At 37.3% G+C, this 24,925-nt stretch overlaps 1 protein-coding gene across 6 annotated transcripts in view; it reads right to left on the reverse strand.

The window, feature by feature from the left end:
* The window catches only part of LOC150110091 (uncharacterized), an 85,904-nt gene extending 61,942 nt beyond the window's left edge, over window positions 1–23,962 (reverse strand). For 4 of the 6 annotated variants that reach the window (XR_016548826.1, XR_016548824.1, XR_016548823.1 and 1 more), the window contains exons 1-2: window positions 18,068–18,145; window positions 6,909–7,073 (exon numbers count right to left, since the gene is read on the reverse strand). Coding sequence is in view for 3 of the 6 variants with exons in the window: in XM_090397889.1 (XP_090254015.1) it covers window positions 6,909–7,073; window positions 18,068–18,070 (168 nt within the window). In the remaining 3 variants the exon portion in view is untranslated. Of the gene's footprint in view, window positions 1–6,908; window positions 7,074–18,067; window positions 18,146–19,061; window positions 19,142–23,920 lie in introns of those variants that run through there. The other 2 variants (XM_090397905.1, XM_090397899.1) reach the window with 2 other exon arrangements.
* Window positions 23,963–24,925: the final 963 nt, after the last annotated feature.

The following is a 24,925-nucleotide window of genomic DNA, read 5'->3' on the forward strand; positions in this document are numbered from 1 at the left end:
AGCTTCTCCAACAACTTAACCACAACACCTGTATGGAGTCAAAAGACTCATCGTGGGAGGTCCTTCCTAAGAAACACAGTCTATCAAGACTCATCGAGGGAAGGTCTTTCCCCCCCCCCCCCACGAGAACACAAAGTCTATCATACCACTCCTTAAACTCATTGACCGTTCTCGCTCTCACCACTCCATCAGGCAATGCATTCCATGGTTCAACCACCCTCCATGCAAAGAAACCACTCCTCACCCTCTTTCAAACAGTTTCCTTTTGTAACTTCCAGGGATGGAAGTTACATATCAAGAATCTGATGATGGTAATCATCAGGAGCCATTCTTGCTTTTCCTATCCTGAGATGAATATTGTTTCCTTCTATTACTATTCTTATCAGGATGTCCTCCTCATCCAACCAAGCATAATTTATTCCAATAATGTTTGGATGAATAAACTCAATGAAAGCAATAATTTTATTTCTGATACTGCTGACATTCATAAATAAGCACAGATTGATTTTCAGATCTATAATTAGTCCAACCCATGATGCTTCTTAGCACTGACTTCTCCACACCTTCCCCTGACTGTTTATTTACATTTATCACCTCTTATCCCATATATAACTCTAGACTAAGCTATCCTTGTGGCATCTCAGGCTACTATTATATTCCTATGCTAATCATCTTCATACACACATTTATTACTACTTCAGCAGCCATTCTTCTTATACAGTATCTCTCTCTGTCCACCCTAATCTCTTCCATTTCCCTGTTCATCCTCCTTTCATTTTCACATTCTCACCTTTCATGCTACTCTCTTGTCTACTCAGAAACACTTTGGTCTCGCCTATTCCACTCTCTGGCTTTTTCACATTACCTTATATCCTTTAATCTGTTATTCACATCACTCATCATAATCCCTTCCAGCAACAGTCTCTCTCTAGTTGACTCGTGCTAAATCCATTTAAATACAATTCATTACTTTTATACAATTCCGTCTGTCACTTGAATGTATCCTGCATACATTATTAACAAACTGAATTTTTCTCCTCACACAGCTATGCCAACATACCATTCATGATTTTTGCTTTCCGTCTCAACTTATCATTGTTGTCTTCCACTTTACTCAATATCCATCCTCACATTTGTCCAACTAAATTATTTTGATTCCCAACCATCTTTAACTCACTCACTTATTTATTCCATACATCTGAAACCAGCAATTACCTTGTTCAAATAGGCCTTTCTTTTGTCAAACATATATGAGGAAGGTCATTCCTTCCTTCTTCTTGTCAAACAGACTTTGTGTATTCTCTCATTCACAAAACTTTTAATAATGGAATATTTATACAAATCCACTCTTGAGTTATTTGTCATCTGTTTTTCATAACTGATGATCATTCAATTCGTTAACATCCTTCCATTCGTACCCACCAAATATATGATCTCATTTTGCATAAACCTCATCTCATTCCTCGTCTTATTCTTCAATTCTTGCATTCCTGCTTTATTTCACATCTGCAATCACATTCACTTTCTTTTGTGCTCTTTCCTATTTCTATAGTCATGCTCACATTTGTTCCATTAGTCATGCTATCTTGTTGCTGCAGTTGTACTTGCCTTTGCTACTTTAATCTCTTTCATAACCAAAATCATAGCAAACATATTCTGTCACTAATCTGGCTAATGCCACTCCTTACTGTCTTTTCTCCTTTGTACATCATTCACTTTCATTCCCTGCTCTCGTTTAATATCTTGTAAACTATCAAAAATTAGTTTTTACAGATCAAAAATAACTTTTAACAACACTCATGATGATAACAAATCATCTTGAAGATATCACTGCTCACCATTTGATTTTCACACTAAGCTTTGTAAAAACCTTCTTTTCCCATTATTATATCTTTGTTCACTTTACAATATAAAAAACATGCCTAAACCTAACAACAATATCTAATATATACTATGCAATTAGTCTCAACTATAACCATCATCATCATCATCAAATTCCTGCCCACCCTCAAGGGGGTGTACAGGATATGATAGTATACCACATGAAAAATTTACATTATTACTAACTTCCTATCTACAATTTTAATCCAAATCAGAATGTTACTTGTCAAGACTCCAACATTATCAGATGTTAAATTTCTATCGTCTAAGGCACTTTGTACCGTATCAATCCACCTATATCTTGTTCTTCCTCTGGGTCATTTTGCTGCCAACCTGGCAGAGAACACTTGTTTTGCTAATCTTTCTTTGCCCATTCTGTTTAAGTGAGATTAGCTCTGCTAACACATTCCTGGATGCTGACAATGTCAAATTCTTTCCTAATTTCCTCATTTTTAATATGATATTGCCATTGATGCCATTTATTCACGCCTCTAATCTTTCTCAGGACTCTGATATCTGCAGTCTCTAGTCTTTGGTCAAGTATTTTACTTCTGACCCAGCTCTCAAATCCATAGGTTAAAATTGGTTTGAACACTTTGTATAGCTAATTTAGTATTCCAAATAATTGCTCTCTTATTCCATATGAATTTATTCAGTAGACTTCCTACCGTACCAGCTTTGTTGATTCGGTTGTCTATTTCCATATTTAATTTACCATCTTCACTAAAAATCGTGCCTAAGTAGCTGAAATGTTTTACTTGTTCCACAGGTTCCCAGTTCACAATACAGTTGACATTTTCAACGATTCTATCTATTTTCATTGTCTTTGTCTTTTTAATGCTGGCTTTCATACCATATCTATTACAACAGTTATTCAATTTAGTCAGGGAATCTTGCAGACTTGTAGCAGATTTATTTAGAAGTATAACATCTCCAATTCTGATATCAGGTTTAATACCACTTTCCTTCATAATATGAAATAGATAATGAATAACAGAAGGGATAATGTACATCCTTGTCTCACGTCAGATTTAATATTAAACCATCTTCCTGTACTTCCTTCAATCCTAACTGCTGATTTACAAATCAAATAAAGATAAGTATTGCTTGATATAATGCCCTATTGACACCATATAACTGTAGCGTATTGAATAGCTTCTCTCTTGGCACCTTGCCATATGCCTTTTCCAGATCGACAAAACTTAAATACAGATCTTTGTTATGTTATATTCCCATGATATCTTGACTGTTTGACGTAATGTGAAAATCTGATCCTGAAAGCCTTTATTTGGTCTGAATCCAGCTTGTTCTTCACCAAGCTTATCTTCCACAATTCTTCTCAACCGTTTCTCAAGTATACTTGCATATATCTTACCCGGAACACTCAGTTAGAGAAATACCTCTATAATTCTCACATTCAGTTTTATTTCCCTTTTTATACATGGGTACTATGAGAGCTCTACTCCAATCATTGGGAATTCGTCCCTCTGTCCACGCCTTCTGCACTATGCAATGCAGCCACTGTAAGCCACCATATTTAACCATTTCTCGTCGAATATCATGTACTCCTGCTGCCTTTCCACATTTCAAGCCTTTGATGGCTTTTTCTACTTCAAGTATGGATATGTATTCCTGACTGTATGCCTGTTGAGTGTTTTTTACCACTATGCTATCACCACATGTTTCATTTAGCAATTTTTTGAAGTATTACTCCATACTTCAAGGTGCCTTTATCATCTCTAATTCCTTTTACAGCACTCTTTCCTCCATTTCGAAGCTACTTCAACAACCTCCAGAATATTTTGCCACCTTCTTGATATTTATTTTATATGTTTTTGCCAAAGTCCTCCAATGATTTTTGTTTAGCTAGTTTTACACAGTGTTTAGCTTTCTTACATTTGTCTCTGTATTCTCTAAGAGCATAAGCTGACTTATTTGCAGGAACTTTTGATATGCTTTCTTCTTTTCCTTCACTGCCTCTTTTACTTCCTGTGTCCACCATGGAGTTCTGATTTTCTATCCTTGCAGACAACTTCACCACATGCCTCTCTGGCTGAATCAATCAGGGCTCCCTTCAAGGTCCGCCACTGAATCTCCAAGGTCCAGCTCCTGTTCTCAAACTCTTTCATCTTTTCTTCAATAATCTTTATGATTTTAGTCTACAGTTCACATCTGAGGGCTGCTCAACTTTTATTCACTTTAAAACTTTCTTACATGTTATTCTTTTCAATATGAAATTCAATTTTATCCTGCTCAAGACTAAATAGTGATCACTTCCAATTTCAAATCCTCTGTACACTCTGGTGTCTTGCACCAGGGAGAAAACATCACTATCAACAATAGCATAGTCAATGAGACTTTTCTTATTCCTTGCCTCTTCTCTCCATGTGAATCTATGCACAAATAACCAGTCCATGTCTTGAGCAGAAATCCAACAGGTACCTGCTATTACTATTAGCTTTGCTCCCTCTCCCAAATTTTCCCAAAATATTTTTGTGTCTGACAATCACTTCCTACTCTGTTATTTAAATCCCCAACAAGGACCAACTTTTTCTTTTTCATTGTGTCAGTTGCTTTCTCTGGAGCCTCAAAAACTTCTACTACTTCTACCTTAATAGAACCCTCTGTGGGACCATAGGCACAAATAATTCTCATTGTCCAGCTCCCCATTCTGATATTTACCTTTCCTTTTTCATTGTGTCAGTTGCTTTTTCTAAAGCCTCAAAAAATTGCTCCACTTCTACCTTAGTAGAACCTTCTGTGGGACCATAGGCACAAATAAGTCTCATTGTCCAGTTTCCCCATTCTCATAATTGCCCACATTACTCTACTTGAGACTGACTGCATTTAAGAAGATTAGCCTCGTATTTTGTGTTCTATTATTCCTACTATAATAGAACCCTCTGTGGGACCATAGGCACAAATAAGTCTCATTGTCCAGCTCCCCATTCTGATATTTGCCCATATCACTCTACCTGAGACTGCCTGTCATTCAAGAAGATTAGCCTCGTATTTAATGTTGAACACCATGGCCACTCCCTCCCTTCCCTGATTGTCACTACCTGAATACATTCTACATTCATCGCTCAGAAAGACCCCCAACAGCTCCTGTTTTTTCTGCTTCAGTCATGCCTATGATATCGATCCAACACTTATCCCATTCCTTAGCCAGCTCCATTTCTTTGCCATTCAGACCTCTTATGTTGATAGTGCCGATCTTCAATTCTGATGATATTGAGTTGGGGTGTGTTTTAGGGTTTGTTCCAGTAGCTGACTTTTCGCTGTTCACCTTGTTTCCCTGGCGAAAACAACAGGGGCCTTGTTTAACAGGGCGATGCTCCAGCCAGCATGAAATTTTGTCATGTTGTACCATCATTTTTTATTTTGGTTTAAGCCAATAAGAACACAATTTGGTTCGCTAAATTCCAAATTGCCAGCCCATCTTCATTTGTTCAGTATCCAGGTAATACCCAACAGGGTGCACCATGAGAAGGTAGGGATTAGACATTAGGTCAGAAGCCCTGGTCAGTTCTCTGCATTCCTTTAAAGGCTATGTGGAGGTCTCCTCTCAGTTACACAGCTTTGACCCTTAAGAACCCCTTCCAAATAAAAATTAAAGATATTAAAAAGAATTACTGAGTCCTTCTCTGAAATGCATACAGTTTTGCCAAATATTACACAAAGTGAAACTTATTATTGCTTGAGTGTTCCCTGACAGTGGTCCTCTGATCATCTTCTAAACCAGGGGTCAGCAACCTTTTCAGACTCACGGGCCACATTCAACTTTTATTTTTTAATAATCGGGCCTCAAGCGTTTAATTAATAGAAAATAGTGATTGAAAAAAATACTTAAGTTTCAATTTTTATTATATCAATCTTAAAACACACAGAAATATTTAAAGTATGAGATATGACACAATGAAGATGAAACTAAATGAAAAATTATTATCACATAAAAACAAAGTAATATAGTGTATCCATCACAATTTGTATGTCTCCCTGCTTAATGTGACTTTTGTGATTGTTTTCCCTTAGCCAAATTATCTAGATCCACTTTATAACCTGATGTGCAAATTCGAATCGAAGCATGCAAATGTTCATCAGTCAGTCGAGAAGAAAATTTTTTTTTCTTCTAAAACTCATGCAGAAAATGCTTGTTCGCATATGAATGTGCTTCCAAATGCGACTATCATCTTCTTTGTGAAACTGATTAAACCTGCACATTTTTTTGTAAACATCGATAAATTTTTTGGATATTTTCTAATGAAAATGCGTTCTTTAATGTTTCATTGTGTTGTAATTCCAAAACTTTCATTTATATAGTCGGTTTGGTACGTCATCAATGTCGACATTAAAAGGGCGCAAAAATAATCGCATTTCAATGCTATTTTTATGAAAATCCACAAATCTTATTGAAAATTCCATTTGTAAATGTTCAATAATACCAACAAAAGTTTCCTTTTGTGTTTGCCATTCAAATGTAGATGCAGATTTGCAACATATATAATGATGTAGATTTTCTTCCATCATATATTTCTTCAACAGACATAGTTTGCCTTCAAAAGGTTTTATCTCAGAAAACAGATCTGCTAGTAATCTACCTTGGCCCTGCAAAATCAAATTAAGTTTATTATGGTAGTTGTAATAATCCATTTTTATCCGATAGTTGTGGGACAGTATTTTCGTGTTCCGTCATGAAAATATCTATTTCTTCACGTAAATTAAAAAATCTTTTTAGCACAGCACCTATACTTAATCATCCAACAGTTGAGTAGTAGATAACATCCTCTTGAATGTCCACAACATCTTTTCTTGATGATAAAATTTTATGGGCCACATTCCATGTAAGTATGGTTAACCTTTTAAGGGCTGCCAAAAATGCACATTTGTGGCCACATGTGGGCTGCCGCTTGCCGACCCCTGTTCTAAAGCATTCAAATATACTACAATGCTATTTTAAATATTTAAAAATAATAATGTTTAAAATAATCACATATTTAAATATGAATTTATAAACATTCACTTGCCTCAAAAATAACACACTGGCTGCGTTCCCATTTAGAATTTCGTTTATTTTTAACCTTCAAGATGAATATCATATGCTTATTATCTTCAAAGTATAGAATTCCAGGATATCTATTCTCAACTAGAGACTGCATCAAAAATTCCACAAGTTTTGAATAGGTTTTCATCTGAACAAATCAAAAATAAAAATTAGGAACTGTTATAATAAAATACTGATTAAAAATTTATAAAAAAATATTATTATTGCTACTTGACCTTTTATGCAGTTTCAAGATTCATAACAGGAGGTCCATCCTATTCTACAGTATTCAGAATAACTTATCCACTATCTGTTCTCACCACCCCCCCCCTTTCTCATTCACCACTCTCTATGAAAAAAAAAAACAAAAAAACTCTAGTCTTTCCTTTCGTTCTTGTTTATACACAATGAATATGGATGGTGCCCAGGGAATGGAAAGAAGGTAAGATAGTGGCATTGCATAAAGGTGGTAACAGACTAGAAGTGTCTAATTATAGGCCAGTTTGTGTGTCATCAGTAGTTAAGATCTTGGAGAAAGTAGTGAGGGACCGTATACAGCATTGGGCAGATAAGGGTAATGTTATCTGTGAGAATCAACATGGATTTGTGAAAGGAGCACTCTTGTTTTAGCAATATGCTAGTCTTTTTATAATAAAGTTACAAGAACATTAGATGAGGGAAAGGCATATACTGCAATTTTCTTAGACTTAGTGAAGGCATTTGACAGGGTGCCACATGATAAGCTGATATTTAAGTTGCAGCACATGGGTCTGGATGTCAGATTGGTCAACTGGATTCAGGATTGGCTGTCTGATAGGTATCAGAGAATTGTGTATGGTGGAGCAGTTTCAAGGAGGCAGAGGGTTACAAGTGGGGTCCCACAGGGCTCAGTACTAGGACCTATATTGTTTAACCTTTATATCAATGACATTGCCAGTGGATTGCCAGGGGATATTTAGTTGTTTGCAGATGATGCGAAGCTGGGACGGATTATTAGTAATAGTGCAGATGTGGTAGCCAAGAGGATTTGAATAAGCTAGATAGATGGGCAAATGAATGGGGGATGTCAGTTTAATGCAGCAAAATGTAAGTTCTTGAGGTTTGGGAAACATCGATGGGATGCTGAATACTCTATAGGAGTTATACTGGAGGAAGTAGGGGAGACAAGAGATCTGGGGTTGATGATTGATAGAAACCTGGAATTTAGGGGATATATTGCAAAGGTGGTGAAGGTAACACAGAGGATTGCTGCAATTATGACAAGGACACTGACCTGCAGAGATAAAAGGGTTATCATTCCGTTGTATAAGTCTCTGATCAGACCACTACTGTTCTCAGATTTGGTCCCCAGGATTTGAAAGGGATAAATTAACTGTGGAAAGGATACAAAGACGGATGACAAAGTTGGTTTCAGGACTGTACAAGGATAGTTATGAGGATCGGCTGAGGGAATGTGGACTGCAGAGTTTGGTGGATAGAAGAAGGAGAGGTGATATGATTGAGACTTTTAAACTATTGAGAGGTGGTTACAGGGTTGACACTGGGGAGTTCTTTCGCTTGGTTGAACAGCAGGAAGGAGTGATGACAAGAGGCCATCCCTGGAAGTTACAAAAGGAAACTGAGCAAGAGGATGAAGAGTGGTTTCTTTGCGTGGAGGGCGGTTGAACCGTGGAATGCATTGTCTGACCGGGTGGTGAGAGCGAGAATGGTCAATGAGTTTAAGGAGTGGTATGATAGACTTTGTGTTTCTTAAGGGGGACCTCCCCCTCAGTGAATCTTGACAGACTTTATGTTCTTAAGAAGGACCTCCCACGATGAGTCTTTTGACTCCATGGAGGCCTGAATAATAATAATAATAATAATATGCTTTCCAAACCATTAGTGTCATTGCCTTCCAAAGCTGCCACTTGTAGAGGACATAAGTCATCACTTATCATAGCAGTACTCCACCATTTTGTTTTTCCTTCCTATCCTGCCGAAAAATGCTGTACCCTGCTACTTCTGTTCCTGTTATTATATCATCTTCCATCAACCACATCTCAGAGATCCCAGTAATCTCTGGTCATGCTGATGCTATCAGTGCTACCAATTCATCTCCTTTATTCCAGATACTCCTGGCATTAGTATAAAGCATAAAAATGTCACTGCTTCTATACCTATCATTATCTCCTCCAGACTCCACTGGACTCAGTGTTACCTGATGTTATCCCCAAGCACCCATTCCTACAAGAGGCCATCCTTGCTACCATCCACCCTGGGAATTCTAGTTTACCTGCCTTGACACACCGATTTGTTCAAAAAAAGAGAAATCTCTCCAGATGCATACGTCCTTCCCCATTCAGATGCAAACAGTCTCTTGCATACAGTTCCTTTCTGTCCTTAAATGCCCTCCAAGCATCCACATATTCCAATCCTCTCTTCTGACACATTCTAGCTATTATGCTATTCATTATTACTGGTCTTCTGCTCAGCTCATCATTATCATATCTAGGTAATACACACACACTGCCTCTCAAGTCATTCGTGCACACCATCACAAACATCTCATCCACCCGCTTAATTGCCATAGCCACACATTTTATTGTTCCTCCAGGCAAACACTCCTCTGGCATCCTATCTTGCGCACCACAGATCATCAAGTCTCCATACATCACACCTCTTACCACTCTGTTCCTTAATTGCTCACCTGCATCCCTCTCTCTCTCTCTCTCTCCTCTAATCCTTTCTCTCTGTGTTACTCTACTCAACTTCCATGTAAAAATGACTTTTCTCCAATATCTTTTGTTGTTGTTGTAGTTCCTGTTGAAATTGCTACCTGCTTCACAGCAAGTTAGATTGTCAGCAGCAATTTGTTACCATTTCTGAATTACACACTTATCTACCTCTTAAATTATTAACTAGTTCATAGTGTTGGCCTCTTATGATAAGTGTCTTTGGACTCTATGGAGATGTTTAAATATGCACAACATTGCTCCTTAAACTCATTTACTGACAAAAAAAAGTCAACAAACTACCTCTGCTAACCAATTCCACTCTTTGTTACCAAATTTACAACTCCTGTCCATTATCAACCTCAAATCATTAACCTCAGTAATATAAGGGGGGCTGTTAATCTTTTCATCAGATCATCTCCAAGTGCATAGTTTTGCACTTTGTCACAATAAAATGCATCTATTATCCTATACCCAAAGTGTCAGTATACACAAAGTCATCATGCAAGATCTTATGAGCAAAGAACTAGATATTACTCTTCAAGGCATCTCCATTATTATTATTTTGCAAATTAAACAGCAGTCTTGTAGTACACTACTGGTCACTTGCCTTACACACTAGACAAACACTTCTGCAAAGTTGAATAGTGTTATAGTACAGCCATTTCCTTTATTCAACTGGGTGTTAATTTTGAAAGTTTATTTTTCACTAGGTTAGACTATAATAAATTTAGTTTAATCCTTTATCCCAGTGAGAGCAAACAAAGTTTGCACCTGGAAATATCTTCAGGACTGAATATAGTGTTGTACTATCTTACCCAGGTAAGATAGTACAACACTATATTCAATCCTGAAGATATTTTCGGGCACAAACTTTGTTTGCTCTCACTGGGATAAAGGATTAAACTAAATTTATTATTGGGTGTTAATTTATTACATAAGGAGTTATTAAAAGTTTTTCCAGTTGGTAATACTATAAATTAAAGATACCAAGAAATTATAAACTTGGTTTAATCCTTTATCCCAGTGTAAGCAAACAAAGTTTGCACCTGAGCTATTTTCAGGACTCAGGCAACTCATTGTAAAGGTGGTATGACTTCAGGTTGCTTGCCTTAGTATCCCATAATGCAAAGCACATCTCCTTGTGGACATGTATAATTATGGGAAGGGTCACTACCCAGATATCAAACCAGTTTCCCTGTTTAAGTGTGGGGTTACCTCTCCAAAAACTTGTGCAATCACTCAAATCACCCAATAATCAGCGACCTGAGTGATCATTTAACTCGGCGGTGGCTCAGCTCAGTGACAAGCTCCCCTACCACCAAGCAGAACTGCTCATATTACAGGAAAAGCACCCCTGGATTCTCAAAAGCTCCCTAAGACAAAAACCTTAAGAGAGCACAAAATCTAGTCCTCAATCTCTTGCTAGCCACACTCTTACTCAATTTAAATGGATTATTCATCATCATCAAATTCCTGCCATGTACCCTCAAGGGGTGTACAGTATATGATAATATTACATGAAAAAAATTACACCATTACTAACTTCCTATCTATAATTTTCCTCCAAATCAGTCTGTTACTTGTCAAGACTCCAACATTATCAGATATTACATTTCTATCGTCTAAGGCACTTTGTACCATATCAATCCACCTATATCTTGGTCTTCCTCTGGAAGAGAAAGTTTTGCTAATCTTTCTTCGCCCATTCTGTTTAAGTGACCATACCACCTGAGATTAGCTCTGCTAACGCATTCCTGGATGCTGATAATGTCAAGTTCTTTCCTAATATCCTCGTTTTTAATATGATATTGCCATTGATGCCATCTGTTCACGCCTATAATCTTTCTCAGGACTCTCATATCTGCAGTCTCTAGTCTTTGGTCAAGTGTTTTGCTTCTGACCCAGCTCTCAGATCCATAAGTTAAAACAGGTTTGAACACTGTCTTGTATACAGCTAATTTAGTGTTCTGACTAATTTCTCTTTTACCAGCTTTGCTGATTCTGTTCTATTTCTATATTTAATTTACCATCTTCACTAAAAATCGTGCCTAAGTAACTGAAATGTTTTACTTGTTCCACAGGTTCTCCATTCACAACACATTGACATTTTCAATTATTCTGCCTATTTTCATTGTCTTTGTTCTTTTTATTGCTGACCTTCATACCATATCTATTATAACAGTTATTCAATTTAGTCAGAGAATTTTGGAGACTTGTAGCAGAGTTATTTAAAAGTATAACATCATCTGCATAAAGCAAAGAGCTGACATTAACATCTCCAATTTTGATATCATGTTTAATACCACTTTCGTTCATAAAGTGATCCATATAGATAATGAATAACAGAGGGAATAATGTACATCCTTGTCTCACACCAGATTTAACATTAAACCATCTCCCTGTACTTCCTTCAATTCTAACTGCCGACTTACAACTCAAATAAAGACTAAGTATTGCTTGATATAATGCCCCATTGACACCATATAACTGTAGCACATTGAATAGCTTCTCTCTTGGCACTTTGTCATATGCCTTTTTCAAATTGACAAAACTTAAATACAGATCTTTGTTATATTCCCATATTTTCTCGACTATTTGTGGTAAAGTGAAGATCTGATCCTGACAGTCTCTATTTGGCCTGAATCTAGCTTGTTCTTCACCAAGCTTTTTCCACAATTCTTCTCAACCGTTTCTCAAGTATACTTGCACAGATCTTGCCAGGAACCCTCAGTAGGGAAATACCTCTGTAATTCTCACATTCAGTTTTATTTCCCTTTTTATATATGGGTACTATGAGAGCTCTACTCCAATCATCGGGAATTCGTCCCTTTGTCCAGGCTTTCTGAACTATGCAGTGCAGCCACTGTAAGACTCTTATACCACCATACTTCAGCATTTCTGGTTGAATATCACCTACTCCTGCTGCCTTTCCATATTTTAAGCCTTTGACGGCTTTTTCTACTTCAAGTATGGATATGTGTTCCTGACTGCATGCCTGGTCAATGTTTTTTGCCACTGTGCTGCCATCACTGCTTGTTTCATTTAGCAGTTTTTCAAAGTAATTACTCCATACTTCAAGGATATCTTTTTCTCCAGTTTTCATATCACCTTTATCATCTTTAACTCCTTTTACAGCACTCTTTCCTCCATTCCTCAGCTTCTTCAACAACCTCCAGAATATTTTACCACCTTCTTGATATTTATTTTCTATGTTCTTGCCAAAGTTCTCCCATGACTTTTGTTTAGCTAGTTTAACATAGCGTTTGGCATTCTTGCATTTGCATCTGTATTCTCTAAGAGCACAAGCTGACTTATTTCCCAGCAACTTTTGATATGCTTTCTTCTTTTCCTTCGCTGCCTCTTTAACTTCCTGTGTCCACCATGGAGTTCTAATTTTTCTATCCTTGCAGACAACTTCACCACATGCCTCTCTAGCTGAATCAATCAGGGATTTCTTCAAGGCTTGCCACTGAATCTCCAAGGTATGGTTCTTGTTCTCAAACTCTTTCATTTTTTCTTCAGTAATCTTTGTGTATTTTAGTCTACAGTTCACATCTGAGAGCTGCTCAACTTTTATTCGCTTAAAAACTTTCTTACATGTCATTCTTTTCAATATGAAATTCAATTTTATCCTGCTCAAGACTAAATAGTGATCACTTCCAATTTCAAATCCTCTGTACACTCTGGTGTTCTGCACCACGGAGAAAACATCACTATCAACAATAACATAGTCAATGAGACTTTTCTTATTCCTTGCCTCTTCTCTCCATGTGAATTTGTGCACATTTTTATTTTGGAACATGGTGTTAGTAATAACCAGTCCATGTCCTGCGCAGAAATCCAGATATTTGCCATTATTATTAGCTTTGCTCTTTTCTCCAAATTTTCCCAAAATATTTTTGTATGTCTCACAATCATTTCCTACTCTGCTATTTAGATCCCCAACATGGACCAACCTTTCCTTTTTCATTGTGTCAGTTGCTTTTTCTAAAGCCTCAAAAAATTCCTCCACTTCTACCTTAGTAGAACCTTCTGTGGGACCATAGGCACAAATAAGTCTCATTGTCCAGTTTCCCCATTCTCATATTTGCCCACATTACTCTACTTGAGACTGACTGCCATTTAAGAAGATTAGCCTCGTATTTTGTGTTGTATACTATGGCTACTCCTTCTTTTCCTTGATTGTCATTGCCTGAATATAATATTTTGTATTTATTGTTTTTTCAGTTTTGTCTTTTTTTTGTTTCAGTCACTCCTATTATGCCGATCTGGTACTTATCTAATTCCTCAGCTAGCTCCATTTTCTTCGCCATTCAGGCTCCTTATGTTGATAGTACTGATGTTTAACTTTGGTGATGTTGAGTTGGGGCATGTTTTCAGATTTGTTCCAGTAGCTTACTTTTCGTTGTTCGCCCTGGTTCCCTGGCGAAAACAACGGGGGCCTTGTTTAACCGGGTGACACCCCAGCCGGCATGAAATTTTGTGATGTTGTACCATCATTTTTTATTTTGGTTTAACCAATAAGAATACAATTTGGTCGGCTAAATCCCAAATTGCCAGCCCATCCTCTTTCGTTCAGTATCCAAGTAGATACCCAACAGGGTGCACCACGAGAAGATGAGGATTGAATATTAGGTCAGAAGCCCTGGTCGGTTCTCTGCATTCCTTTAAAGGCTATGCAGGTCTCCTCTCAGTTGTACAACTTTGACCCTTAAGCACCCTATGAATTGTACTGAAATATTTTGTCTTCATTAATGCTATAAACCCCCCCTAAGCAACTTATATGTCACTATCATATAAGTTGTTTAGCGGGGGATTTAGGATAACACACAAATCATCTCTCCTCATATGGAGCATCATACATTCCTGCACCATCTTAGTTACTCGCCTCTGAATCTGTTCCACATCTCCAAGAAACCCAGGCAACCAAATCTGTGTGCAGTAATCCAGATGAGGTCTTACAAAGAGGAATAATAATAATCTTCTTATCTCTGCAAGTCAAGGTGTTCCTCAATAACCAGGATCCTAAGAGGTGTTGCAGCCGCTTTTTCAATATGCTCTCCGAATTTGAACTCTCTCTCCACCAACATCCCTAAATCCGTGGCATCATCAAGTTCCTAGTGTGCAACCCCATCAATATGGCACACACATGGTAATCTTTTCACTCCAAAATACATTTTGCCATATTAAATTGGCATCTGTTCTCCTTTTATTATTATTAGTGAAAACTATCACTTCTGAGACAGGAGAGATTTTCAAATGGAAGATATACAAGGAAAGTTCTGATAAACATGCAGAACAAAAATGATATTAGAGCAACTGATGTAAGTTATGAAGGTAACTTACGTTCACATATTTTTACATGCTCTCCGAATTTGAACTCTCTATCCACCAACACCCCCCAAATCCTTGGCATCATCAGGTTCCTAGAGTGTAGTCCCATCAATATGGCACACATATGGTAATCTTTTCACTCCAAAATACATTTTGCCATATTAAATTGGCATCCGTTCTCCTTTTATTATTAAATGTGCAAACTATCACTCCTAAGACAGGAGAGATTTTTAAATGGAAGATACACAAAGAAAGTTCTGATAAACAACACACTAGTAGCCGAGTTATGAAGGTAACTTACGTTCGCATATTTTTACATGCTCTCCAAATTTGAACTCTCTATTTACCAACACCCCCAAGACAGGAGAGATTTTCAAATGGAAGATATACAAGGAAAGTTCTGATAAACATGCAGCACAAAAATGATATTAAAGCAACTGATGTAAGAAGAAGAAAGAACACACGTAGCCGAGTTATGAAGGTAACTTACGTTCGCATATATTTATATCCTCGTCTTTCTTGTGGTTATATCAGTTTCTTTAATATCATTTTGTTCTACGTGTTTATCAGAACTTTCTAGATCCCCCCCCCCACTCGCGTGTATTACATATCTTCAAGTGGATGCTAATTTCCATTTACCTTCCACTTGAAAATAAATGGAAATTATCCACCACTTGCTTTTTTGCATTTAAATTTAATTGTTGACGTAATCGGTAAGCAACGGTTATACTGCTAAATAAAAAATTGCAGAAACGCTAAAAACGGTTTGATTCGCCTTTGATGCTGCACTCTCCTCCTCTCTGCCCTCTCCTCCCACTCTTCCGTGGCAACTTCTAAATTCGTAAAAAAAACTCTATGAATAAATTTCATAGCATAATAATATATAACAATTCTAAATGATATTTTACAATATATTAATATTAAGAAAATTACCCATTATTGCTAAGATATGAACACACGCAAATTACAAACAAAAAATACTAGTTGTGGTGGTGGAGGTGGGCGGTAGATGGCGTTGGAGATGATTCGTAGTAGAGGTTCGGTGTAGTGGTTAAGACAGTTGTAGGTGTCCTCCCGCGATGAGTCTTCGGACTTCTTGGAGGTGTCAGGAATAATAATAATAATATATCCAAATATTAATTTAAAAAAAAAACGGGTAAAAAAGTCTGCGCTCTCTCGTACTACTACGCCACTGTCGTCGACATGAAACAGCGGTAACAGAACTAGCCGGGACTTGTTACATATCGGCTGATGCAATAATGCGCTCTTTCCCTTCATGTTCCCACTATTATCAACAGAACTCCAATATAGCAACAGAGTTTTACACCAACTATACCAAGTACAGCTGACCCTTGAAGAGCGTATATACGCATTTTTTTTTGTTTTTTTTTTAATTTATTTTTTATGAATAAACATATCGGAAAAATTTTTGGATATTTGCGACAATTTGAAAAAACTCGCAGACAAACCGCGTAGCTTAGAAATATTGAAAAAATCAAAATATATGTAGATAGTAGTCTATTTTATCATTTATTATAAAGTATACATAAATATATTATACAAAGTTAAAATTTATCAAAACTTACGCAAACAAACACTTACAGACCGTACATGGCCATTTGCAGTCGAAAGAAATATAAACAAACGTAAAGATGCAGTGTTAAATCATAACTGCATAAAATTAACTGTTATTAATTAGTTTGATGAATTAATTAGCATAAAATAAAAATTTTATAACGATTCGTTCATTCGTGTATAGGCTAGACCAGGGTTTCTCAAACTGTGTTCCGTGGAAGGTGAATAGGTGTTCTGCGAAAAGTTCTGGAATTTGTCATTTTAGTTTTCTAAGCATTTTTCATGAATAAATATTTTATATTTTATAGTAGAAATATTTTCAGGAGAATAATATTCGTGAATATATTTCGAAAAGCTCAGACCCAGAACGCCTAATAACATCTGTGTATCGTTAATTTTCACACATCGAAACCTTTCAACATTTGGGAAAGAGAATACCGCTTTATGACAGGTCATAAAAATTGCCTGCAAGCTGATTATAACAATGGGTTAACGTTATAATGCATATCCTCGGTTCTCAAAACTGAAGGAAATAACATCTGTGTAGCATATGTCAGTGACCAAGTGGCATATTTTTAAACATGGATATGTTCATGAATTATCGTTAATTTTCACACATTGAAATCTTTGAACAATCGGGAAAGAGAATACCGCCGTTTATGATCGATCATAAAAATTGTCTGCAAGCTGATTACAACAATGGGCGGCATGTTCTCAAAACTGAACGAAATAACATCTGTGTTGCAAATGTCAGTGACCAATCAGCAAGGAAGTATAAAGAAAATTTTTTCCACTGAAATTGAAGATCAAGGTAGTCTGTATCCAGTTCTCAAATCTAGTAATACTGAATACTTTCTTCACAAGTTCGTATTGCATGGTGAAAGTTTCGAAACCGTAGTGCCGTGATCTTTTAAAAGTAACAGACCTGCAGATTTAAATTTTAATATGAATAACAGACAAGGGACTTTGTTTAATTTTGGTATTAAGAAATCTCTTATTGAAGGTGTTTATGATGCAACAGACAGTGAGTCATCCACTACCAGCACACAGGCGAAAAAGTCTGCATTCACTCGTAAGTACTGTGGTCAGAATAGGATGTCAATGAAAATCAGCACAAATTAATTTAATGATAGCTTAATTAATTATTAATTAATACATTACAAAATAACCAAGGCGTTCCGTGAAATTTTCAGGATTTGTGAAGTGTTCTGTTATAGAAAAAGTTTGAGAAACCCTGGGCTAGACTACCGCGAAGCAATCGCATCGATTGCACTAGGCTACCATAAAGCAATCGTATTGCTGCTTCGTTATCAACACATGAATCGCTATACCTGTAAATAAATATGAATAATTTCATATTCACGTCATCTTTTCATTTTTGATGTCTAGTGTTAGTAACACGTGTAACATCTACAGTGTTTTGTATCATAAGACAACATTGATGTAGCTACTGACATACATACGATTCACCTTGTGAACAGACAACAACGTAAACTTACACATACAGTAAATTAGTTACCATATATATTGAATTTATATTATACACATATGTTCTATTCTATTATATATTGAATTTATATTATACACATAAATTATTTATCATATATATTGAATTTATATTATATTACAGGTAACCCTCGTATAACGCGGATGTTGATTCCACAGAAATGCCGTGTTATGCGAGACTCAGATCACATAGAAAAAGTAGGGTTAGGTTCCGAAAGCGCTTTTTGTTTTTTGTTTTTAATTATATAAAAACAACGGCATATCCAACGAAAAAATATTTTTATTTAATTCATGTAACATATAAACTATGAAACAAATACATAGTATAAGCTAATAAAAATACAAATTGTACGTAAACTTCATTGCACATAATGCATAAATGTTTCAGGCAAAATAAAATAAAGTACATATTTTAATTGTCATCACTGTCTTCAAAAATAACATTTAATAGATGGTCTTTATTTACTAGTGGCAGGACGTCATCATCATTTGAATCCCTTGTATATGACTTGTATAATTCTCATTGCATACTTCGGCTGGTTTAGTTATCAAAAAGTCAGTAGACCTTGCTTGCCACTATGCTGCAATTTTTTTTTTTTTTTTTTTTTTTTTTTTTTTTATTATTATTATTATTAAGTTCATAATATTGGAGCTAAATAAATATCCAATTGTCTCGTGAATTTTCCGGAGCGTTCCATCGAGGGATTGTTAACCGTAAAATAACTTCCTAACTTTCTTGCCAAGTCCAATCCTTCTGCTAATTTCCTTAAATTGAATTCTTTAACGGATTCATCACAATCAGAATCTTCTGCAGAACTTTCCCAGTCATTTGATTCTATTAATTGTACCAGTTTCTCCACATTTAAATCTATTTCCCCATCAATTACTTCACTTTTTTGTTTTCAACCATATCGTAAAAGCCCTCTTTTGCGATATGGTTGAAAGTGGCAATTACTATAAAAATAATTTTTTTACATAAAAAGTATTACATATTGTATGTAACTCACCAGAAAATAAAGTGCTCAGCTTGAGATGAACGCACTTATGATTTTTAATGCACTTTCCTGGCAGAAAACGAAGACAATTTTCAACAATAAACACTTTACACGGTAAACAATTGATGTGCATGCGTGATAAAGGGTATTTCTCCTGATATATATAAGTTCACTACTTAAAACTACATGTGCGAGATCTTGGGAGTTGATTTGATCTGAGTTGTTGTTGTTTTTCAGTGAGTTCAGACGTGTTTATCAGCGCTCCTTGTAGTAGTACAGCGTGAAGTTAAGTTTTGTTTTTAATTGTTTTTAATGTTTAATTCAGAGTTATTTCAACACTGAAATTAAATAGTGATTATTTGATGCGCCACCAGCGTGCTCGAACATCAGAGCAGGTAAGACTTTTTCCTTTCAACTTCAAAAATATTTTCCAGGTTCTCTCCTGTTTCCCGCCCAGTACAACACTCGGTGGTTGAAGGGACAAGGCAGGTCCTTTCCCCCACTTCAAGTCTACATTATGGATTCACCATATGAAGATCTCTCCTTCAAGGAACTTCTCGCTATCTTTCGGCAAATAGGCAACATCTTGCACACAAAATGGCCAGGAAAGGTAGAAATTCACCAGATTATGGAGGTCGAGAATGAAGACCCTCGAACCTCCGAACTTTCTGCTCGCCCTACACATGACAGCGTCAATTCCTCCGCTACAGCGTCAATTCCTCCGCTACAGCTGACACAGACGATAATGATTACCAAGAAGTCAGCAGAAAGAAGAGGAAGAAAGAGTCTCTTGCTGCAGAACAAGAAATTGTCTCTCAAATGGACACATCAGCACAATCTAGTGCAAGCACTGAGACAACTATACCAATACAGCCCAAAGAGAGGATCCCACCAGTAGTACTGCGATCTAAAGAAAAGTGGTCGTTGCTTGCAGAGACGATGAAGAAAAGCAACATCAAGTTCTCGTCAGCCAAAAACACAGATGACGGAGTACGTATACAGCCTGAAGGAACAACGGACTACCGCCAGTTAACCAGACTTATGGACGATCATAAAATTCCATACCATACTTACCAACTTAAGAGTGAAAAGAACCTCAAGGTAGTGATCAGAGGTTTGGTAGAAGACATAACAACCGACGAAATAGCTACTGACCTCAGATTACAAGGCTTGGAGCCAGTCAAGATTTCGCGAATGTATCGCGCAGACAAGCGTCCCATGCCTCTGGTCTTAGTAGAGATCAGTAAAGACCAGAGGGAAATTTACGATCTTAAAATAGTCTGCAACTTGGTCATCAAGACCGAACCACTACGAAGAAAGGCATCGGCTGGTCAATGCCATCGCTGCCAAAAATTTGGGCATGCGCAAATGCTATGCAGAGCAGACTACAAATGTGTGAAGTGCGGTGGCAACCATCCCTCGCACACTTGCGTCAAGCCAAAGACCACACCTGCTAAATGTGCGAACTGCAGTGGCCCACACCCTGCAAACTACAGGGGTTGCACTCTCCACCCATCCAACCTTCAAAAGCCTAGACAGGAATTAACTCAGCCCACTCAGAAAAATACTGTGAGATCCGTGCCTGAATTCCAAGGGCGGAAAGTTACACCAGACAAATCCTATGCTTCTGTGGTTTCCTCGAGTAACACTAAGGTACTCCCTACAACTAGCAGTCCAAATTCTTCAGCAATACTCGCTGCCTCACTTAGGGAGATGCTAATGGCCTTCAGCAAAACAAATCCAAGCCAGGCCGATACCAACAAATTCCTTCGGAATACTCAAGTCATCTTCTCCATGATTAATGACTAATCCGGCTTTAACATCAAATTCTATGCAGATAATATTCTGGAACGCAAACGGTCTCAACAGCAAAATTTTGGAATTACAGGAGCTTACAGATCATTTACAAATTGATATTCTCCTCATTAACGAAACACACCTACGTCCCTGCGATAATCCCAAACTCAGAAACTACTCGTTACTTAGAAATGACAGACTTAATGCCAGAGGTGGAGGCACTGCCATCTTTGTCAGAAAAAACATTCGCTATAATGAGACTAAGAAGATTACTACATCTAACCTCGAGGAGACGGGCATAGAAATTCTTACCAACAATGCAGGCAGCTTAAAGATTTTTTCTGTATACAACCCCCCTGGCAAACCTCTACTCCCCTCTGATCTCTCTCAGCTACTAGATACAAATGAAGCAGTAATTGTAGCTGGAGACCTCAATTCCAAGCATCCTTTATGGAACAGCAAAAGCTTTAATAACAACGGAATGATCCTCTATAACTTTTCCTTGAAGAGAAATATCGTTATTGCAGGCCCGATTGAGCCAACACACTACGGAGCGATCGGCAGACCTGATGTTTTAGATATTGCTATTTTTAACAATATTTCTCATCATTTCCGACTTCAAGTGATTGACGAGCTAAGCTCAGATCACAATCCAGTACTCTTAAGTTTAGGGGAGGAGCCTGAGCTCATTCCCAGCCATTCCCACACAAACTTTGCAAAATTCAAGACTAAAATGAACACTATCATAGACTCAGTACCGACTATTTCCACCCGTGAAGAAATTGACGCGGCAGTCAACAATCTTGAATCTAAAATACAGGCTGGCTTATCCGCAGCTTGCTCTACTTCTACCCCAGCTCAAGTCAACCTACTTCCTGCAGAAATCCTTGCTCTGATAAGGAACAAAAACAGGCTCAGACGCCGCTATCACAACACGCTATCTCCGCAAGACCGTCGAGAACTAAACAGAGCGTCCAACCTAGTCCGTTACGCTTTAAAAGATCACAGAAACCAGCAATGGGAAAGAAAACTCTGTTCTCTCAAAACTGAAGATAATTCTCTGTGGAAGTTGACTAAAGCTCTCCGTACAGATCGCTCTAACATCCAGCCCATTCACGGAGAAAGAGGCCTTGTTTACAGAGATAACGAAAAAAGCGGAAGCGCTCGTTCAAGCCCTGCAACTTCAGTGCCGTCCTAATTATGCACAAGCGGATCTAGTCTTCATAGAAAAGATACATCGTAGGGTACGTTCTGTACTTCGGCGATCTTGTAGCTGTGAAAATATCTGCCCCACCTCACCTAAAGAGGTCTATTCAATTATTAGGAAGCTTAAAAACAAAAAAGCCCCTGGCCCGGACGAAATTACCAACAAAACAATTAAAGCCCTCCCACACAAAGCTGTCATGCATTTAGTAGCGATTATCAATGCAATTCTGAGAATTCATTATTTCCCCTCAAGATGGAAACAAGCCGATATTTTCCTTATTCTCAAGCCTGGTAAAGCGCCTCAGATGCCACAAAGCTATAGACCCATCAGTCTTCTATCATGCCTAGGAAAAATAGCAGAAAGAGTCATTCTCAACCGACTTAATGAGGAGGTGAATAAAAATCACATAATTCCGAAAGAACAATTTGGCTTCCGTACTGGACATAGCACTACACAGCAAATTCACAGACTGACTGAGTTCATCACTACAGGCTTTAACTGGAAACAGCACACAGGAGCTATCTTTCTTGATGTTGCAAAAGCTTTCGATACTGTATGGCACAAAGGTCTCATCTACAAATTAATTGCAGCCAACATCCCTCTTTATCTTACCAAAATTATTAACTCCTTTCTACAGGACCGTAAAATTCAGGTTAAGTTGCGGGGAATTAGATCATCACTGAAAAAAATCACTGCTGGTGTCCCTCAAGGTTCGCTGCTCTCACCGCTTCTTTTTAACATCTTTGTTTCTGATGTTCCTAGCACATCACTAACCACTATAGCTAGTTATGCAGATGATATGGCTATTCTCAGCAGATCTCTCAGGCCTAATATAGCTACTCAGCGATTACAAACTGCAGCAACAAATTTAGAAGACTGGTTCAAAAAATGGAGAATATCTGTAAATGCCGATAAAAGCACTGCCATTCTTTTCACAAGAAGACAAGCATCTCATGTTGGAGAAGTTAAACTTTTTAACACAGCCATCCCATGGAGATCTAGCACCAAATATCTAGGCATTCAACTTGATAACCGTTTAAACTTTAACTCCCACATAGTTTACGCATGCAAAAAAGCAAACTCTGCAATAGTACAACTCTATTCTCTGCTCAATAGAAGAAGCCAAGTCAGTACTGATAACAAACTACGGATCTACAAAACAATTATCAGACCATCGTTAACTTACGGATCGCCGGCCTGGAGTCACACTTCCGCCACTAACATCCAAAAGCTACAAGTTATACAAAACAAGTGCCTCCGTATGATCTTCAACGCTCCGTGGTTTGTAAGAAATACTCTCTTACATCGAGATGCCGATATTCCAGATATTTCCACTTTCCTCCATAACAGTGCTGCTGCTTATTTTGCCAAAGCAGCTGTTCATCCAAATCAACTCATTCAAGAGTCATCTAATTATGACGAACACGATAGGTGGAAACATAAGCGCCCGAAAGCTGCTTTGCTTATCGATTCTGGTACCTCCGTACAACCCTAAATAGGGTGAGCCAGGTGCTCGCTAACACTTAATACAAGACTATTCCATACCGATTAAGGGATAGAAGTCCAAGGGACTGTAATCCATCAAGCCATATCAGGTTATCAGGTTATCTACATGTGCGATACGGGCAGAGGCAAATTTAACGAAGATAAAATTTCATTTTTAAGTCGCGCGGTGTGAAATATATGTATGAAAACATAAAGGATTACTACAATTTGTAGAATTTGTTATATCGAAATCGAAACCGCGTTGAACAAGGGTTACTACAATTTGTATTTGTAGACCGCGTTATACGAGGGTTACCTGTATGGGTTTGGTTTGTTAAACAAGCACATAATTTCAAATGAATACGTTAAAGTACCTACTTACCTTTATGCTTTTTATAATTCAGGACAGCAGAGATGCGAAAAATTCTATGAGATGCTGTAATGTATCTTATATGTGACTAAACGCAACTGGTTTGGGTTTCATTTTCAGCATTGCAACCGATTGGCTGATACTCTACAAAGTAACATGGTAGCTAAAAATGACGTCAAGTGCCATTTACGGTTTCAGTTTTAAATTCAAGCATAGTAACTATATTGTCAATAAAAATAATAATAAATAAATAAATAACATATCTCACTGGATCCAGTGAGATATGTTAAGAACGAAAGTTCTTATCCAGTGAGATATGTTATTTATTTATTTATTGTTATTTTTATTCACAATTAGTTAACATGCTTGAATTTAAAACTGAAACCGTAAATGGCACCTGACGTCATTTCACCATAGTCAGGCTGGCTGGCGTACGCTTCTTTTCTAGTTGTGATTCACCTACGGGAAATCCCCCTTCTCGTCCAAACACGCAACAACTGTTCGTATACTCGATGTGTGTTGTCAAATGTCAAATAATTCTATAGTTCGTAAACTTGACGGTATCGTTTAGGGGCAAAAAATTATTCGTAAAGGGTGCGAAGTGACCGCGTTAAAAATGACGACTCGATCATCACCCGTAGTAAGAATTATGGGAAAAGAATATTCTTGTCCGGAAAAAAAAAGCAGCAAAGACATGGCGCGTATATTGTGCTATGTAAGCGTGATATCGGTGTAACAAATAAACTTTACACTTGACAACAGAAAAACATAAAACTTAAAGAAGTGCAACTGATTCGCAGATCATGACACACACACACACTCTCAAGGGAAAAATAAATAAATAATAAATTTTCTGCTGCTGAATTATAAGACATTTCATTTTCTTAAACATCAAAGTCACAGTGCTGATGTTAAGAAAATACCATGTGAAAAAAAAAAGATAAAAGCTATGAAACGTATTAACACTGTTTTCGGTGGAAAAGCCGTTAAAAGTTACTATTCAGTAGCAACTGGCGT

Source organism: Typopeltis vanoorti, chromosome 1, assembly GCF_054136105.1.
Source record: "Typopeltis vanoorti isolate ZY-2024b chromosome 1, IOZ_Tvanoo_1.0, whole genome shotgun sequence".
NCBI lineage: Eukaryota > Metazoa > Arthropoda > Arachnida > Uropygi > Thelyphonidae > Typopeltis > Typopeltis vanoorti.